At 50.9% G+C, this 13,984-nt stretch overlaps 1 protein-coding gene across 4 annotated transcripts in view; it reads left to right on the top strand.

Moving 5' to 3' along the window:
• The window catches only part of RASSF5 (Ras association domain family member 5), a 71,664-nt gene extending 58,443 nt beyond the window's left edge, over nt 1–13,221 (top strand). For 2 of the 4 annotated variants that reach the window (XM_082350565.1, XM_082350567.1), the window contains 4 exons: nt 7,129–7,239; nt 8,259–8,556; nt 9,045–9,160; nt 10,754–13,221. In XM_082350565.1, the coding sequence (XP_082206691.1) occupies nt 7,129–7,239; nt 8,259–8,556; nt 9,045–9,160; nt 10,754–10,906 (678 nt within the window). In that variant the 3' untranslated portion in view covers nt 10,907–13,221. Of the gene's footprint in view, nt 1–7,128; nt 7,240–8,258; nt 8,557–9,044; nt 9,161–9,450; nt 9,611–10,753 lie in introns of all 4 variants that reach the window. The other 2 variants (XM_082350564.1, XM_082350566.1) reach the window with 2 other exon arrangements.
• Nucleotides 13,222–13,984: the final 763 nt, after the last annotated feature.

Raw genomic sequence — 13,984 nt, 5'->3', positions numbered from 1 at the left:
GCTGCTGACAGATTTGCTAAGAGCTAAGAAAGAGGAAATGTGGCAAAGGCTCATGGTGACCGGCTTCCGGGATAGTTTTTGTTTTGTTTTCTTGAACTGTGTGAGTTCAGAAGGTGTGGACCTACTTGAGCTTGGCCAGCGTGGGGTCTGGCCAACGAGTAGAGAAAGCCAGTGGTGAGTAAGGAGCACAGTCAAGTCGAAGAGAAGCGTTAGGCACGTTCTGTAGACCAGTTGTCACTGCTGCAGTGCAGACCTGCTGAGCTCCCAGCTCTCCTCCCAGAGGCCCCCATCCCCACACCCAGTTCTCTGAAACAGAAGAGGAAGCAGTGATGAAAGAAACCACCCTATCCTATCTTCTGTGTAAAATCTTAGAGCTGCAGAGGGGTCTTCTTAGAACTTTGCTGGTCTCGCTTCATGATTTCACAGATGAGGAAACTGAGGCCCCAGGAGTGAAAGTGACTCGCCAGAGGTCACATGTCATTGGATGGTCTTGCTTTCATTCTCAACAAGAAATTGCAAAGAGCTGAGCCATGGGACGGGCTTCCAGCCAAAGCCCACAGCCCCACGCAGCCCACACCTTCTCAGCATCTGCTTCTTGGGGTGCAGGTTGGTGTGAGGTGCTCCTGGACCTGACTGCTGTCCACGCTGGGCTCTGGGCTGAGTATCACCTAGGCTGGTCCACTCTCTCCCTGCCACCCAAGCAACAGGTATTTTTCTGACACGTCCTTGGAGGTCAGCCCAGTTCTCCGCTGAGCCCTGCAGAGGGTGCCAAAGAAGAATAATCATCAGATATCCTGTCTGACTCCCTCCAGGGAGCATCTAATTGGGGAGATGGGATTGACACAGGTGAAACAATAATTAAACAGTAAAAGGCAGCATATAATCAGCTGCTAAAGGTAGCCATACAGGCTGTGAAGGCACCTCCGTAGGTCCTGGCAGTGGTGGAGGTAACATTAGCAGGCAGCTGTGGAGGTCCATGGCACGTGGAATTTGCAGCTTTGCTATGACAGGAATCTGAGGCTTTGAGGCCATGGGGCTGGTGTTTGGAAATGAGTCCCTGAGCTGGTGAGTGAGCTTAGCTGCCCACCTGCATCCTTCCTCAGCCAGCTGGCTGCCTCCCAATTGGAGAAGGGAGGAGAGAAAGCAGAACTCCAATGAAGTGATAAAGCTTTTGTCTACTTGTGAAAAGTGTCCATTAAGTGAGAGTGAAGTTACCAAAGGCCCATCCACTGGTGGTGGGAGGACATACACAGGAAACACCTGATTCTTGATACAAGTATGATATTAGGAGAAAGGCAGGGACCAGTACAAACCTGTATACTGTATACCTTTCTCCATTTGGAAATTAAAATGTCAGGAACCTAAAAGATTAGGAGAGCAGAAAATGAGGAGATTGCTGTGGGCCACAGAAATTTTCTCAGGAAACTACACAGAGAAGATGGAGCTAGGGGAGATGGGGGCTGTGTATCCTAGGCAGAGAAACTGCACAAACGACAGTATAGAGCAGAGGTGGGCAAACTACTGTTCATGGGCCAGAGTCCACAAATAAAGTTTTATTGAAACACAACCACACTCATCCTATGGTCGCTCTCTGCTACAGTGGCAGAGGTGAGTAGCAACAGAGACTGGATAGCCTACGAAGCCTAAAATATTTGCTCCCTGGCCCTTTACAGAAAAAGTTTGCTAAGCACTAGTGTAGAGAAAAGAATGAGCAAACCCTATGACATGTGAGCCAATCCAGAGGAAGTGCTCCAGGAAAGTGAGAAATTAAATTGGCTAACAGAGATAGGACTTTGTATGCCTGGAGTGATAGTTACAGTACATGCCTTTTGGATGGGTTCAATCATTTCCAAAATACCCATTATTTCATTTGGTTTTACCTTTGCATCAATCCTATGAGGCGATAAAGGATTTTTATAGATGAGGAAACTGAGGCTTAAAGATATGATCCAACTCTCTCAAGATCACTTTGTTAGTAATGGGAGTCAGAACCTGAACACATGCTTATGTTCACCCCGCAGGTATTGCCTGAGCCTCTACCATGTGCCAAGCTGGAACTGAGCTCTGGGACCCCATGGTGGAGCAGACAGGTGCTTCTATCACAGAACTCAGTCCAAATGGCAATCCAAGACTTACTGCACTATAATTCCTAGCAGAAAGCAAGATCATTTTTCTCCCCCTGTAGGCAATGGGGGACCACTGAAGGTTCTTGAGCAAGCATATATTATCTGCTTCATGCTCAGGGCCACTGGGCGTGGAGAAGAGATAGAAGTATGGTGTAAGTCATTAAGGAGCTTCAGTCTAGTTAGGAAGAAAAACCAAGATGGATGGTCTACTTGGAGGTTAATATAAGTAGATGGATATTTAAGTGCAGGATAGTATAGTGTTAGCTTTGGATGTAAGTTAGCTCTAAACTTGCTGGGGCTCCATTTCCTCATCTGTGAAATGGGCATAATAATAGTACCTTCCTCATAAACTTACTCATGGTGAGGATGAAATGAACTAATACACGCTAAGTGAGTAGAACAGTGCCTGGCACATAGCCTGTTAACAACAATCAACGATCATCGTCATCATCATGCAGGGCTGAGGTGGTCAGAGAGGCCTTGACAAGTGAAAGATTTCAGATAGACAGACAGCAGTAAGATGATGAAAGCTGTGTGCAGGAGGAAGAGGCTGACAAATTTAAAAAGAGGGAAAGTGAAATTTCTTTTTTTTTTTTTTTAAGTATGTATTTGTTTATTTATTTGGCTGCGTCGAGTCTTAGTTGTGGCACGTGGGATCTTCATTGCTGTGTGTGAGATCTTCGTTTCGTCATGCGGGATCTTTTAGTTGCGGCACATGGGATCTAGTTCCCTGACCAGGGATCGAACCTGGGCCCCCTGCATTGGGAGCACAGAGTCTTAACCACTAGACCACCAGGGAAGTCCCAAAGGGAAAGTGAAATTTCTGGCAAAAATGAGGTTTGTGTGATTTAGGTCCAGAAAAAAATGGGCCCGAACGTATCTGATGGCTCCAACACATTCTCCTCAGCCCACTCCTGACCCTGGGGGTCCCCCTCATCACTGGGGCTTTCATGGGCTGCCTTGAGCTCAGCTGCGGAGACTAAAAGCCACAGGCTTCACTCAGAGTCTCTTCTTGGTTGGGTCACTTGCCAGTAACCGAAATTAAGACTTAACATATGTCATTGATTCGGATGCAGAATCAGCCAGTGTTTGGATTTTTTCTTAATATAAAGTAAAATTCAACTTAGGGTAAATCTGCTCTGAGATAGGCCGCAGAGCACAAGAGGATGGTCCTCTTTGTTTTGGTGTAATAATATTTTAATCGAAAAGTCTGAGGATCACTGTCACAAGGGCCATCTCTGCTCTGACCCCTAGCGCCCAGCCCTCTTCACTTGGCTGCATCCCAATAACCCTGAGAGTTAGAGAGGACACAGACCTTTCCATGGCTTGGGACCTATGAACACAAATCTGCTTCTCACCAGTGCCCTGGATGTGCTGGCTGCGTTGGGAACAACTCAACTGTCTGCCACCAATGCCAGGAGCTTAATCAGAGCACATGCGTCCCATGCCAGATGCACTGAGATGTATAAGCCTCCTAGGAGAGACACCTCACAGGGCAATGCCTGTTACCTTTAAAATCACAACAGAGTGAGCTCCCCATTCTGTCTCCATCTTGGGCCACCCCAGGAGACAAAACTCTGTCTGGTTTCTAGCTTTGTACCCATAGATGGAGACAAATCTTTCACTTTGAGGACTTGAGAATCTGGCAGGTGAATAGAAAGTGGGGTCTTTGACTTATCCTCTGAAGATCACAATATTATTGATCTGTTCACACCCTGGATACTGCCTTCTTGGTAAACCTTTGGGGCAGTGCATATCTGTGAGTGCAAAAGTGTTAAGTCTGCAGCTGGATGGGGACCCTTGAGGTCTGAAATTGCTTGGGAGGGGTCTATACCAGTTCTTCTCCAACATTGCTGCACATTAGAATCACCTGGGAGATTTTTTTAAACTCCCTCTGCCCGGGCTGCATCCCAAACCAATTAAATCAGAATCTCCAGGATGGAGCCCAGGTGTTGTGTTTCTAAAGATCCCCCAGAGGAGTCCACGTGCAGCCAGGTTTAAGAAGCGCTGGTCTAGGTTTTCTACCATCTCTAGGATGGGAAAGAGTGGACTCCCGCAGCTATGGCTGGCTGGCTGGCTGGCCTGCTTTGGGAGGTGATTCATTCAGTCTATGGTCAGATCTCGTCTGCCAGATCTGGTGTGGGCAGCAGCCAGGGGTGCTGTCATCCCAGGGTGGGAGATTCAATGTGCTGGCCAGACAGGGCTCCTGGAACGCCCAGACGGGGTGGAGATCAGGATGGCTGTTTTCTGCGTGAGTCCTGCAAAGGGTGCCCACGGCCACTTGCGTCACTTCCCCAGGTTTGTGGTGGGAAGCGGGGAATAGATGGGTTATCTGCTGAAGGAAAAGAGAACAGGAAGAAAAAACCTGAGGTTAAGGCAGCTCTGACTCTTACTGTATTCAAAAACAGGCTGGAATACTGGCCTTTGAAAGCCATGATAAAGCTGCCTTTTCTTACCGGGAAATGGCTATAGCTCATTTGGAAACTATGAGAGATCTTCCAGGAGCTTCTAGAGCTTCTAACTCTTTTTTGTAGATAAGTATGAGAAAGCTGTTAACTCCTAAGGAGCAACAGCCTGCATGTTTCAGAGACGGACAGAATGGAGTGTATGTAATGGTAACGGGATACTGGTCTTTCTGACTGGAAGCTCCCAGAGGGCAGCAGGCACGTCTGGTCCCATAGAGATGTGCCCAGTGGGGTGGGTGCTGGGGGCAGGGTCTCCAGGAACGAAGCGGGGAGGGACGAGGAATGAGAAGCTCCACTGTGATGGTCCCTGAATTAATAAGTCGACAGCGAAAGAAGACACTCTGTGTGGCTCACACCACTTGCTGCTCAGCTCAAGAAGATGGGAGATGCCCTGGGGAGTACTTCCCCTTGGGTGGTCCTCAATGGAATCAGGGTCCTGTTCCAGAGACCTGAGTGGCCACATAGGAAAAGGGTGGGCCCTGCATCCTGGCACCTGCCTCCCCCTGCCAGAGGCTAGAAGTCCCTCCTTGACATCTTTACAGGTGACACGGTGGCCCCAGGTCCTGAGGCTTCTGGGGACCCACTGAACGTTTCACAGGTCACGTAATTTTTAGGTCTTGGTGTAGCGGCTGCTCGTCCCAGCCCTGTTGCATGGAATTTCAGTGATCGCTATGGGAGTGGCTGAAGCGGCCGTCCTAGGGTGACCACGTGGAATTGAGAAGAGCATGGGTTCCAGACTTTGATGGACTTGGTTCCAGGCCCAACGCAAATGCTTACTAGCGGTGGGACCACAAGCGTGTTTCTTAACCCTTCTGAGCCTCTGTCTGTAATCTGTAAAACAGGAATAACATACGTAGTATGTAAGGTATGTGAGCGTACAGTGCTGTTCTGATCGAGATCCTCAAGGAAGAGTACAGAGGGGAGCAGACAGGCCAACGGAAGATCCTGTGATGGAAAAAGGATGTCAGCTCGTCTCCATGCTGAGGGGTGGGTGTGGGAGGCCACGCCCGCTCCCCTCGGCAGCCACAGAGCTTGACATCTTATCGGCTCTGTGGGATTGGAAAGTGGGAGGGGGAAGTGAGCATCCTGCTGAGTGTGACTTGTCTCCCGTGGGCGGGCTGGAGGGAGGAGGCTGGACAGCTCTGCCCTGGGAGCCTGACATGTTCAGCTGGGTGACGCTGTGATGGCAGCATGGCTGTGAAATTCCCCAACCAAACCAGACACCCACAGGGCAGTGCTGGGTGATGTCAGCCTGGAGAACACGGTTGCCCCACCCCTCTGGGCCTCAGTTTCCTCATTTGCCAAAGGAGAATCCTGACCCACCCTGGGTCTGCTAGATTTCTAAGACCAGGCAAACTCTAGGCAGGTTTTGACTGACCTATTTATTCCCCCAAACTGTGGCTCCTGCACTCCCAACCACACAGGACAGCGTGAAGACAAAGCAGGGAAGGTGGGTGGCAATGGACTTGAGAGAAACCCAGGGAATTGACAGACGGACAGGTTTGCTTAGACCCCAGAATTCTCCCCTGAATTCTGTCCACGGTGTGAACAACATTGACCTTCATCTCCTTGACTTCCTTCTTCCTAGAGGGGGTGTGGTGGGGGGGCAGTCAGAAGAATAAATTGTGATGTCATGAGAAGAACACAGCAGAACAGACTGGCATCCCTTTTAGTTCTGCAGAGACTGACTGCAGGGCTTTAGGCATGTTCCTAAACTCCTCTTAGTCTCCATTGTCTCACCGGTGAAATGTGGGTAATAAACTCTTATCTTGCAGTTTGGGTTCTGAGGATTAACTGAGATAATGCAAGCCAAGCACTCGGCACAGAGGAGGTGCTAAGTAAACGCTGGCTGTCCCTGTGCCCCAGCAGAGATTTATCCCCTCAAGTATCAGGGAAGGCTACAGCCCCCTGCCCCCACTAGTTCATGCATTCATTTGATAAATATGTATGTGTGTGTGTGTGTGTATATATATATTTTTTTATTATGTGCAAAGTGCTGTGGCCAGTGACATGGGGCCTGGACTGATGTCCATGTGCCCTTGGTCCTCTCAATCTGGGAGAATTGCTGTCATTCCCATCAGCATATACTGGGATCACGTGTATGTTCCTGTCTCTCCAGCTCTATTGTTACTTCCTTGAGGAGACGACCATGGCTTGCATTTCTTTGCATCTCCCATAGCATCTAAATGGACACCCTCCATAAGCAAAACAGCTCTGCTGAGTCACCAGATTCATACCCAGTGCCTGTGTGCCGGGCCTTTTCACCTTGGTCTTGCAACAAGCCTGAAGGGTGGGTATTGCCCCCATTTCACAGGTGCGGAGACTGGGGCCGAGAGAGACTGAAGTCACTTCCCCGGGGTAGCTGGCTGCGCAGGGATTTGACCTTTGATTTTTCTCAGCCTGAGGCCATCCCATTCACTGCGTGAGGCTGGTGCTCACTTATTCTCGGTTGGAGAGGCCTTTGGGAGGACGAGGTCATTCTCTTCCTCATCCTGAGAACCATTGTACATCCACCCTCACATCTGTGTCTGTTCCAGAATGACTGTAAACCCGCAGAGGAGCCGCGGTGCCCGCCCACGCTGCAGGAGATCAAGCAGAAGATCGACAGCTACAACACCCGGGAAAAGAACTGCCTGGGCATGAAGCTGGTGAGGGGGCGTGCCCCGCACTCTCCGCCCCCTTCCTCTCTCCCCCTCCCAGCTCCGTAGCCCCTGCCGGTGTGGCTCCCCTGCTCTCCCTCTGCATTCTGGGGGATACCCCCACCAGGGCTCTCCCATTTCTTTGGGCTCCTGGAGGCCTCCAGGCTTGTGTGAAGCTGAGAGCCTGGGTTATCAGGGGTCTCCGTGTGTTTTAGGGAAATAGAATGGGCTTTAGAATAAGATCCACATCTAGTCTCTGGCTCTTCCTGTTTTTAACTTGTGGCTTTGGGAAACCTTAACCTCTCTGAGCTTCAATGTAAAAGAGAGATATTAGTTCCCATTTGTCAAAGCGCTTGTGGGAATTAAATGATATACAAGTGACTAAGGGCCCAGGAGGCCCTGGGCAAGGGGAGCTCGCAGCTCCTCCTCCTCCCCTTCTTGGTCATTACAGCCTGTGTCTGGGGAAGCTTCCTTAGACTGTGCAGAGCTCAGAGGGGAGGGCACCAACTTTGTGCCAGGTTTGGAAAGGCCATCTTCAGTGGGGAGGGGAGGAGACAGTAGAAGAACCCTGCCCCCTGCTGGTGGCTGGCGGCAACTGGCTCTTTGGGGCTTCAGCCGGGTGGGGCGCCAGAAAACCCAGTCGCGGACAGGCCTGGGTTTAAGTCTTGCAGACTTCCGGGTTTTGGAAAGAGATGCAGGAGAAAATCCAGTGCGCTGGTTCTCCAAGGGCCTTATTACAGAGCCTTCCTGCTCCTCCTTGGTTTGGAGGGGCAAACTAGAGAGGCCACTCCAGACCCTGCCTCTTGGCCTGGGGACCCACCAAAGGCAGTCGGCATCTGCCTCGTGGCAGGGGATTTGGGGCAGGCAGCCTGAGCCTGTCGGGAGGGGGTTTGACTGGGATGGCACTGCTATTTGGAAAGGCCTCTGCAGCCCACCGGATCTGGGGCCACGGCCCAGAGTGGCAGACAGGATCAAGCAACACAGACGCCCCCTGACCCCACATGAACCCCCGCCCCCGCCCCCGGCAGAGTGAAGACGGCACCTACACGGGTTTCATCAAAGTGCATTTGAAACTTCGGCGGCCGGTGACGGTGCCTGCTGGGATCCGGCCGCCGTCCATCTATGACGCCATCAAGGAAGTGGATCTGGCAGCCACCACGGACAAGCGGACATCCTTCTACCTGCCGCTGGATGCCATCAAGCAGCTGCACATCAGCAGCACCACCACGGTCAGTGAGGTCATCCAGGGGCTGCTCAAGAAGTTCATGGTCGTGGACAATCCCCAGAAGTTTGCACTTTTTAAGCGGATACACAAGGACGGGCAAGGTATGAGAGAGCTAGCTCCCACCCAGAAACTACCTTTCCCAACTCTGTCTGTGCTCCCCAACACACTTGAGTGGGAGGAGTGGGCTTCTCGTGGCACCTCCGTCCAGCCATCCATGTGGCTTAGGTCTGTGGAAGGGCCACACGCACATTCTGCCCGCTCACTGTGCCCCGCCCTCCACGTGTGACTTCAGGAAAACCACACCCTGGGCTCTCACTTCCTAATCTGTGGAATGGGACAGAACCCGCCCACCACTCCTACTAATCTTTTAGGGGATGACGTGAATGGAAACATGCTTCACACTCTAGCAGACACTGAAGATAAAGGTTGTTACCCTATTTATTCTTGTCAGGTTCATTTCATTAGGTTGAAAGGATGGCCACTTCCATTTAGAAACACCAGCCTCTGCATTTCCAATCGATCCCACCCATCCTGAGCCCCTGCCCTTCTTTTCCAAGATGAGCGCCCAGCCCCCTCTCTTGGTTTGCAGTGCTCTTCCAGAAACTCTCCGTTGCTGACTGCCCCCTCTACCTGCGCTTACTCGCTGGGCCTGACACGGATGTGCTCAGCTTCGTGCTAAAGGAGAACGAAACTGGAGAGGTGGAGGTAGGTCTGGGACCCTTTGTTTGGTGCACAAACCCAGCCTTCGGGGCACGCTGGGTGGGCGCGGGTGGGGTTATCCTCACCACCCAGCACAGCAGGAAAATGTCTCAAGGCAGTTGATCTGGGGTGAGTGCCTGCTGAGGTTCAGCATTTAAGCCAGGATTGTAAGCGCCCTGGGGGAGCAAGTCAGGGCCTGTGTCTGGCAAGGCCTGTGGAAAGACAGGATTTCATGCGCTTTATTTCTGAAAGCTCAGGGTGGAGGGGCGCTGAGAAACTCCCTGTGTTCCACCCAGGTTCTTTTGCTCCAGGATGGCCTGAGGCCCATCAAGCTCCATCCCTGGGCTCCACTGGGCATGGGTATTTTTGAGTCATTTGTCTCTCCCTGGTTCTTCAAAGCGGACCTCGATCCCCCAAGGGAAGCTCACCGGAGTCCAGTCTGTGGTGTGAAGTGAGGTGAAACCAAGCTGGTGCCCCCCGCGGCCTGGGCTACGTGGCGGGTGGGGTCACAGAGGAGTGACCAAGAGCAGGGTGCCTCTCACAGAGTTTGTCACACTGCATTCAGTGCAGGCCTGGGGTTCGGGGAAGCAGTCTTGGGAGCGACTGTGGAAATCTGGGGGGTCCAGGTGAGTGGGGCCCTGTCCTTTCCCGGCCTCCACCAGGCAGCTCTGCTTTCCATCTGCTTTATATAGTGGAAGATTTTGTTTGGAAAAAGTATTCCGCTGAAGCTGTTTGAACACTGCTGGCCCATGGCAAGCTCACGGGCCTGGGGGTTTAGAGGCCTGGCTTCTAGTTCTAGTTTTGCTGCTGTAAGCTTTGTGATTGTGGTGGTTGTGTCTGTGATTGTGGTTCCCTCTGTGGACTTCAGTTTTTTTCATTTACAATGTGGGGATTAAACCAGATAAACCTTAATGTTCCTTTGTGCTCAAAGAGCTTAGGAGTCGAAACCCCTGGCCCCATAGGGGCCTCAGTTCCTGGGTCAGCCTGAGAGAAGTCAGACTTGCCTTCTGTCCTGAGAGGCCAGGTCCCACCGGGCAGGCCCGGGCCCACCAGGCTCTGCAGAGCTGTGCAAGTGACTCATCTCATCACCTGCTCTGCTAGCCAAGGGAGGCAGATACCCTAATTCCACGGCAGATGAGAAAACAGGCTGAGAAGGTGGACTTGTGTGCTCAAGGCCACACAGTAGAGCCAGGCTGACACCCAGTCTCCCGAGTCCAGGTCCAGCTCTCCTCCAGATGCCACTTGAGGGTCCGCATGTTGGGAGCCTGTTGCTGATCACCCCAAAGCAGACAGCTGGGTCCCAGGCAGCTCCAGCATCACTGTTAAGATCTCAGCGGCTACAGAGAAATTTAAGATTATTGATTCTCTGAATAAAAATATGGCTTGTGGACTAGTAACTCTTGGCCACGAGATGCCAGGATTTGAAATTCTGTTGCTGGTGCGGCATGGAAACCCCAAGCTTTATTCGTCACATCTGCCTATTCAGTAGCAAACCATGTGCAAACTGTGTGAAGAGTGGGGACAGCAGGGGCCCTCAGATCAGGCGACCACTAACCTGTCTCCTATTGTTTCTCCCCCGATCTCCCTCTCGCCCCACAGTGGGATGCCTTCTCCATCCCCGAGCTCCAGAACTTCCTAACAATCCTGGAAAAAGAGGAGCAGGACAAAATCCAACAAGTGCAGAAGAAGTATGACAAGTTTAGGCAGAAACTGGAGGAGGCCTTAAGAGAATCCCAGGGCAAACCTGCCTAGCCGGTCCTGCTTCCTCTTCTCCCGATGCCCACGGATTTATTTTTATTATTAATTATTATTTTGCCACAGACACTTTTTCTCAGGACACCTCTGTTGGGTGCATCTGTGCCCGCCCAGCAGTTCCGGACGTGGCACAAAGCCTCTGACGGACACGTGTGTGCGCGGAGTTGGGGGCCTGCCCGCCGTCACGCTGCGCCCTCTGCACGCTGCCCAGGAGCAGCGCTCGCTCGTGTGAAAGATCCGCCACGTCCTCTCACCATCGGCAAGCCTTTCACAAACCAAATAGCTGCCTCTCTCCACACCAGCCGGCAAAGGAAAGAAAAAAGATTTTAGAGATACATGTTCTTTCTCTGCCTTTTATTCTTTTTCAGTTTCTTTCTTATTTGCCATCCACGGTTCCCTTATTTATGAGTCCAAAAATTGTAGCATATTCCTTTAGCAGGTCTGAGCTAAGCCCCTGAAAGCACGACAGTGCTCATAAAAGGACCGTCCCCCACTTTCCCCAGATGCCCGTTGTTCAGGCTTAAGGGACGGTCATAAAGCCACTGGCTCGGGTTAGGAGCACTGAAGCTGAGATTGCCTGAGAAATTTCCAGAGAAGCTGCAGCCGGCCCTGGCCCTGATGGCCCAAAAGTCTGTGCACGTGTGAACCCAAAGGCATATATATCTGTGTATGTGTGGTCTTCAGCCACATCTTTGTCAACAACTCTTTGTTTTTGAGTTACAGTTTTGAATTTAATATTGCCATCATCCTCATGTGTTTCCACCAAAGGGAAACCAGCCATTTACCATTTTTAAAGTCTCCTGCTGAGTATGGAAATTGGGCAGTCAAAGCCAAAACATGTTGCAGATAAATGTGTCCGAGCTGTCTTCAGCCTTCCCCGGGCTAGAGAGCAGGGGAGGCCTGGCTGCCTTGGTTTCCCTTTGGCCTCCAGCACTGCCTTTCTCCTCCCACTGGGACTCTGGGATCTCCAGGTACCGCCAGAGGAGCTGCCTTGAGTACAGAGCGGGGAACCTCCAACTCAGCCAACTTGGAGACCTTTATGTTGGAAGAATGGCCAGCCATGGGGCTGGCCTCCCGCTGACCTCAGTGCCTTTTTGTTTTCAAAGAGGGACAGGAGCAGGGGCATTTGCTTGAGGCTCTGCTGCTGGCTTGCTCCTGCCAGGAAGTGGACCACGGCGGTGTGGGAGACGAGGCCAGGAGAATCTTCCCTCCAAGTATGGGACGAGGGTCGCAGACCTCCTTCCCGTCTAAGGTCCTGGGCTCTGACTTCTGAGAAGTGAGGTCAAACTGCCTGGACAGGGCGGATCTGATTCCCAACTCTACATGTGTACTGGCTCCTTGCTTAGGTTCAAACTTAAAACCAGCCAAACAGTTCAAGCCAGTAGCCAGGACTACAGAGACACTCCTGCACAGAGGGAGAAGGACTCCTCTGGACTTTCAAAGTGGGGCCAGTTTTCCAGTGCAGCCTCTGAGAGACCATTTCTTCATCAGCCTCTGAGAGACCATTTCTTTGTCAGCCTCTGAGAGACAATTTCTTCGTCGTCCTCTGCCTTCCCAAGTCCCTGTTGGGTTGGTTTGAGCCCACGCTTCTTTGTGTAGCCTCAGAAGTTCCCTCCCTCCCTGACCCTCGCTGAGTCCACATCGCCCCTGATCACAGAAGGAATGCAGACCCCTCATCATGCAAACTACTTCGTCTTCAGAGCTGCAAAAACAGGACAAGTTAAGCAGCTCAAAAAAGATTTTTTACATCATAAAAACCCTAGTTATCTGCCATCTCCTGCTCAGCCTTATCGTCCCCCCCCCACCCCCGCTTAAAAAAAATCTCTCTCCCTGCTGTATATCGAGAGGGGTGGGTGCAGAGTCCTCTTTTCTTCAAGCTGCATGTCTGTAACATGAATAGAAGGCATGGCTCCTGTGTAACCGCTGTGAATGCTGCTGAGAACCTCCCTCTGATGGGGTGGCTATTTTATTTTTGAGAAGGAAAAGAAGTCATGTACATATATACATAAAGGCATATAGCTATATATAAAGAGATAGTGGTGTTTATGAAATAAGGAAACTATGGGAAAATTCAGACTTTCTCTAAAGCACAGTTAGACCAGGACCCAGGCTGAGGCCCTACCTCCGAAACAGTAGTGTGTAGGGAGTGTCCCTTCCCTCCCAGGGTGGGCATGACTGCTGGAGTGCCTTCTACTGTTGTGTTGCCCAGTGCGTGCCCAGTGCCAAAGTGTTTGTTTTGGGGACGTTTTCTTTTTAAATGTCTTTCTTATATGGGTTTTAAAGAAAGTAATAAAAGCTTGTTGCAAAAATCATTCAGACCAGAGATGTGTTCCTTGAACTTCCCCATCTCATGGAAATCAGGAGCTGGGAGAGGGGGTGGGAATAGACGAACGCGCACATTTTGTGTCCAAGTCAGATTTCCTTTTGCCAACGAATGGAGGAATGAAGGCTACTGTTCAAATCAGCTTGAGAAAACCGTCCAAAGGCATGGGCTAGGGGTGCTGCCTAGGTGACTGGCTATTCTGCATCCCCACAGAGCAGGAGAGGAAAGGGGACTTACTACAGAAAGAGTACTTAGAAAAGAGGAGGGGCTTTCTGGAGCTAAGGATGATTGAACACCAGAATAGGCTACTGAGTTAAACAGTAATTCTTCTATTTTCAGAATTATTTTAAAATTAGATAGGAATGTGTCTTTGAAAGTTTGAGATCATCTCACCTGGAGGAAGAGGGCTAGATGACTAAAACAGTCCTTTCACCTTAGCTCTGACGTCCATCAAAGGAACACCTCAGTAATCGTGGCAATAACCACGTAAAAGTTATTAGAAAGAAATTCTCGCCTGCCTTCCGGTATTGATCACACACAGTGCAGTGAATGGGGGCCCCCGGAGCTCATCCAGTCCACTCCCGGCCTCCCTCTAGGAGAGCACCCCCTGTCCAATAGACGTTCTTAAAAGTGTCCAGGAATGGGGCACATCTGTAATGTTTGCTCACCTAGACCTCCAAGAAGTACATCTTTCAATAATTTTGCCAAAACCCAGAAATGAAGCAGTTTCTGCTTTTCATTGAAACTCATTT

The sequence above is a fragment of the Balaenoptera borealis genome (assembly GCF_965194805.1).
Source record: "Balaenoptera borealis genome assembly, chromosome: 1".
Taxonomy (NCBI): domain Eukaryota; kingdom Metazoa; phylum Chordata; class Mammalia; order Artiodactyla; family Balaenopteridae; genus Balaenoptera; species Balaenoptera borealis.
The sequence above is the reverse complement of the archived record's forward strand: the minus strand, read 5'-3'. Positions and strand labels throughout refer to the sequence as shown.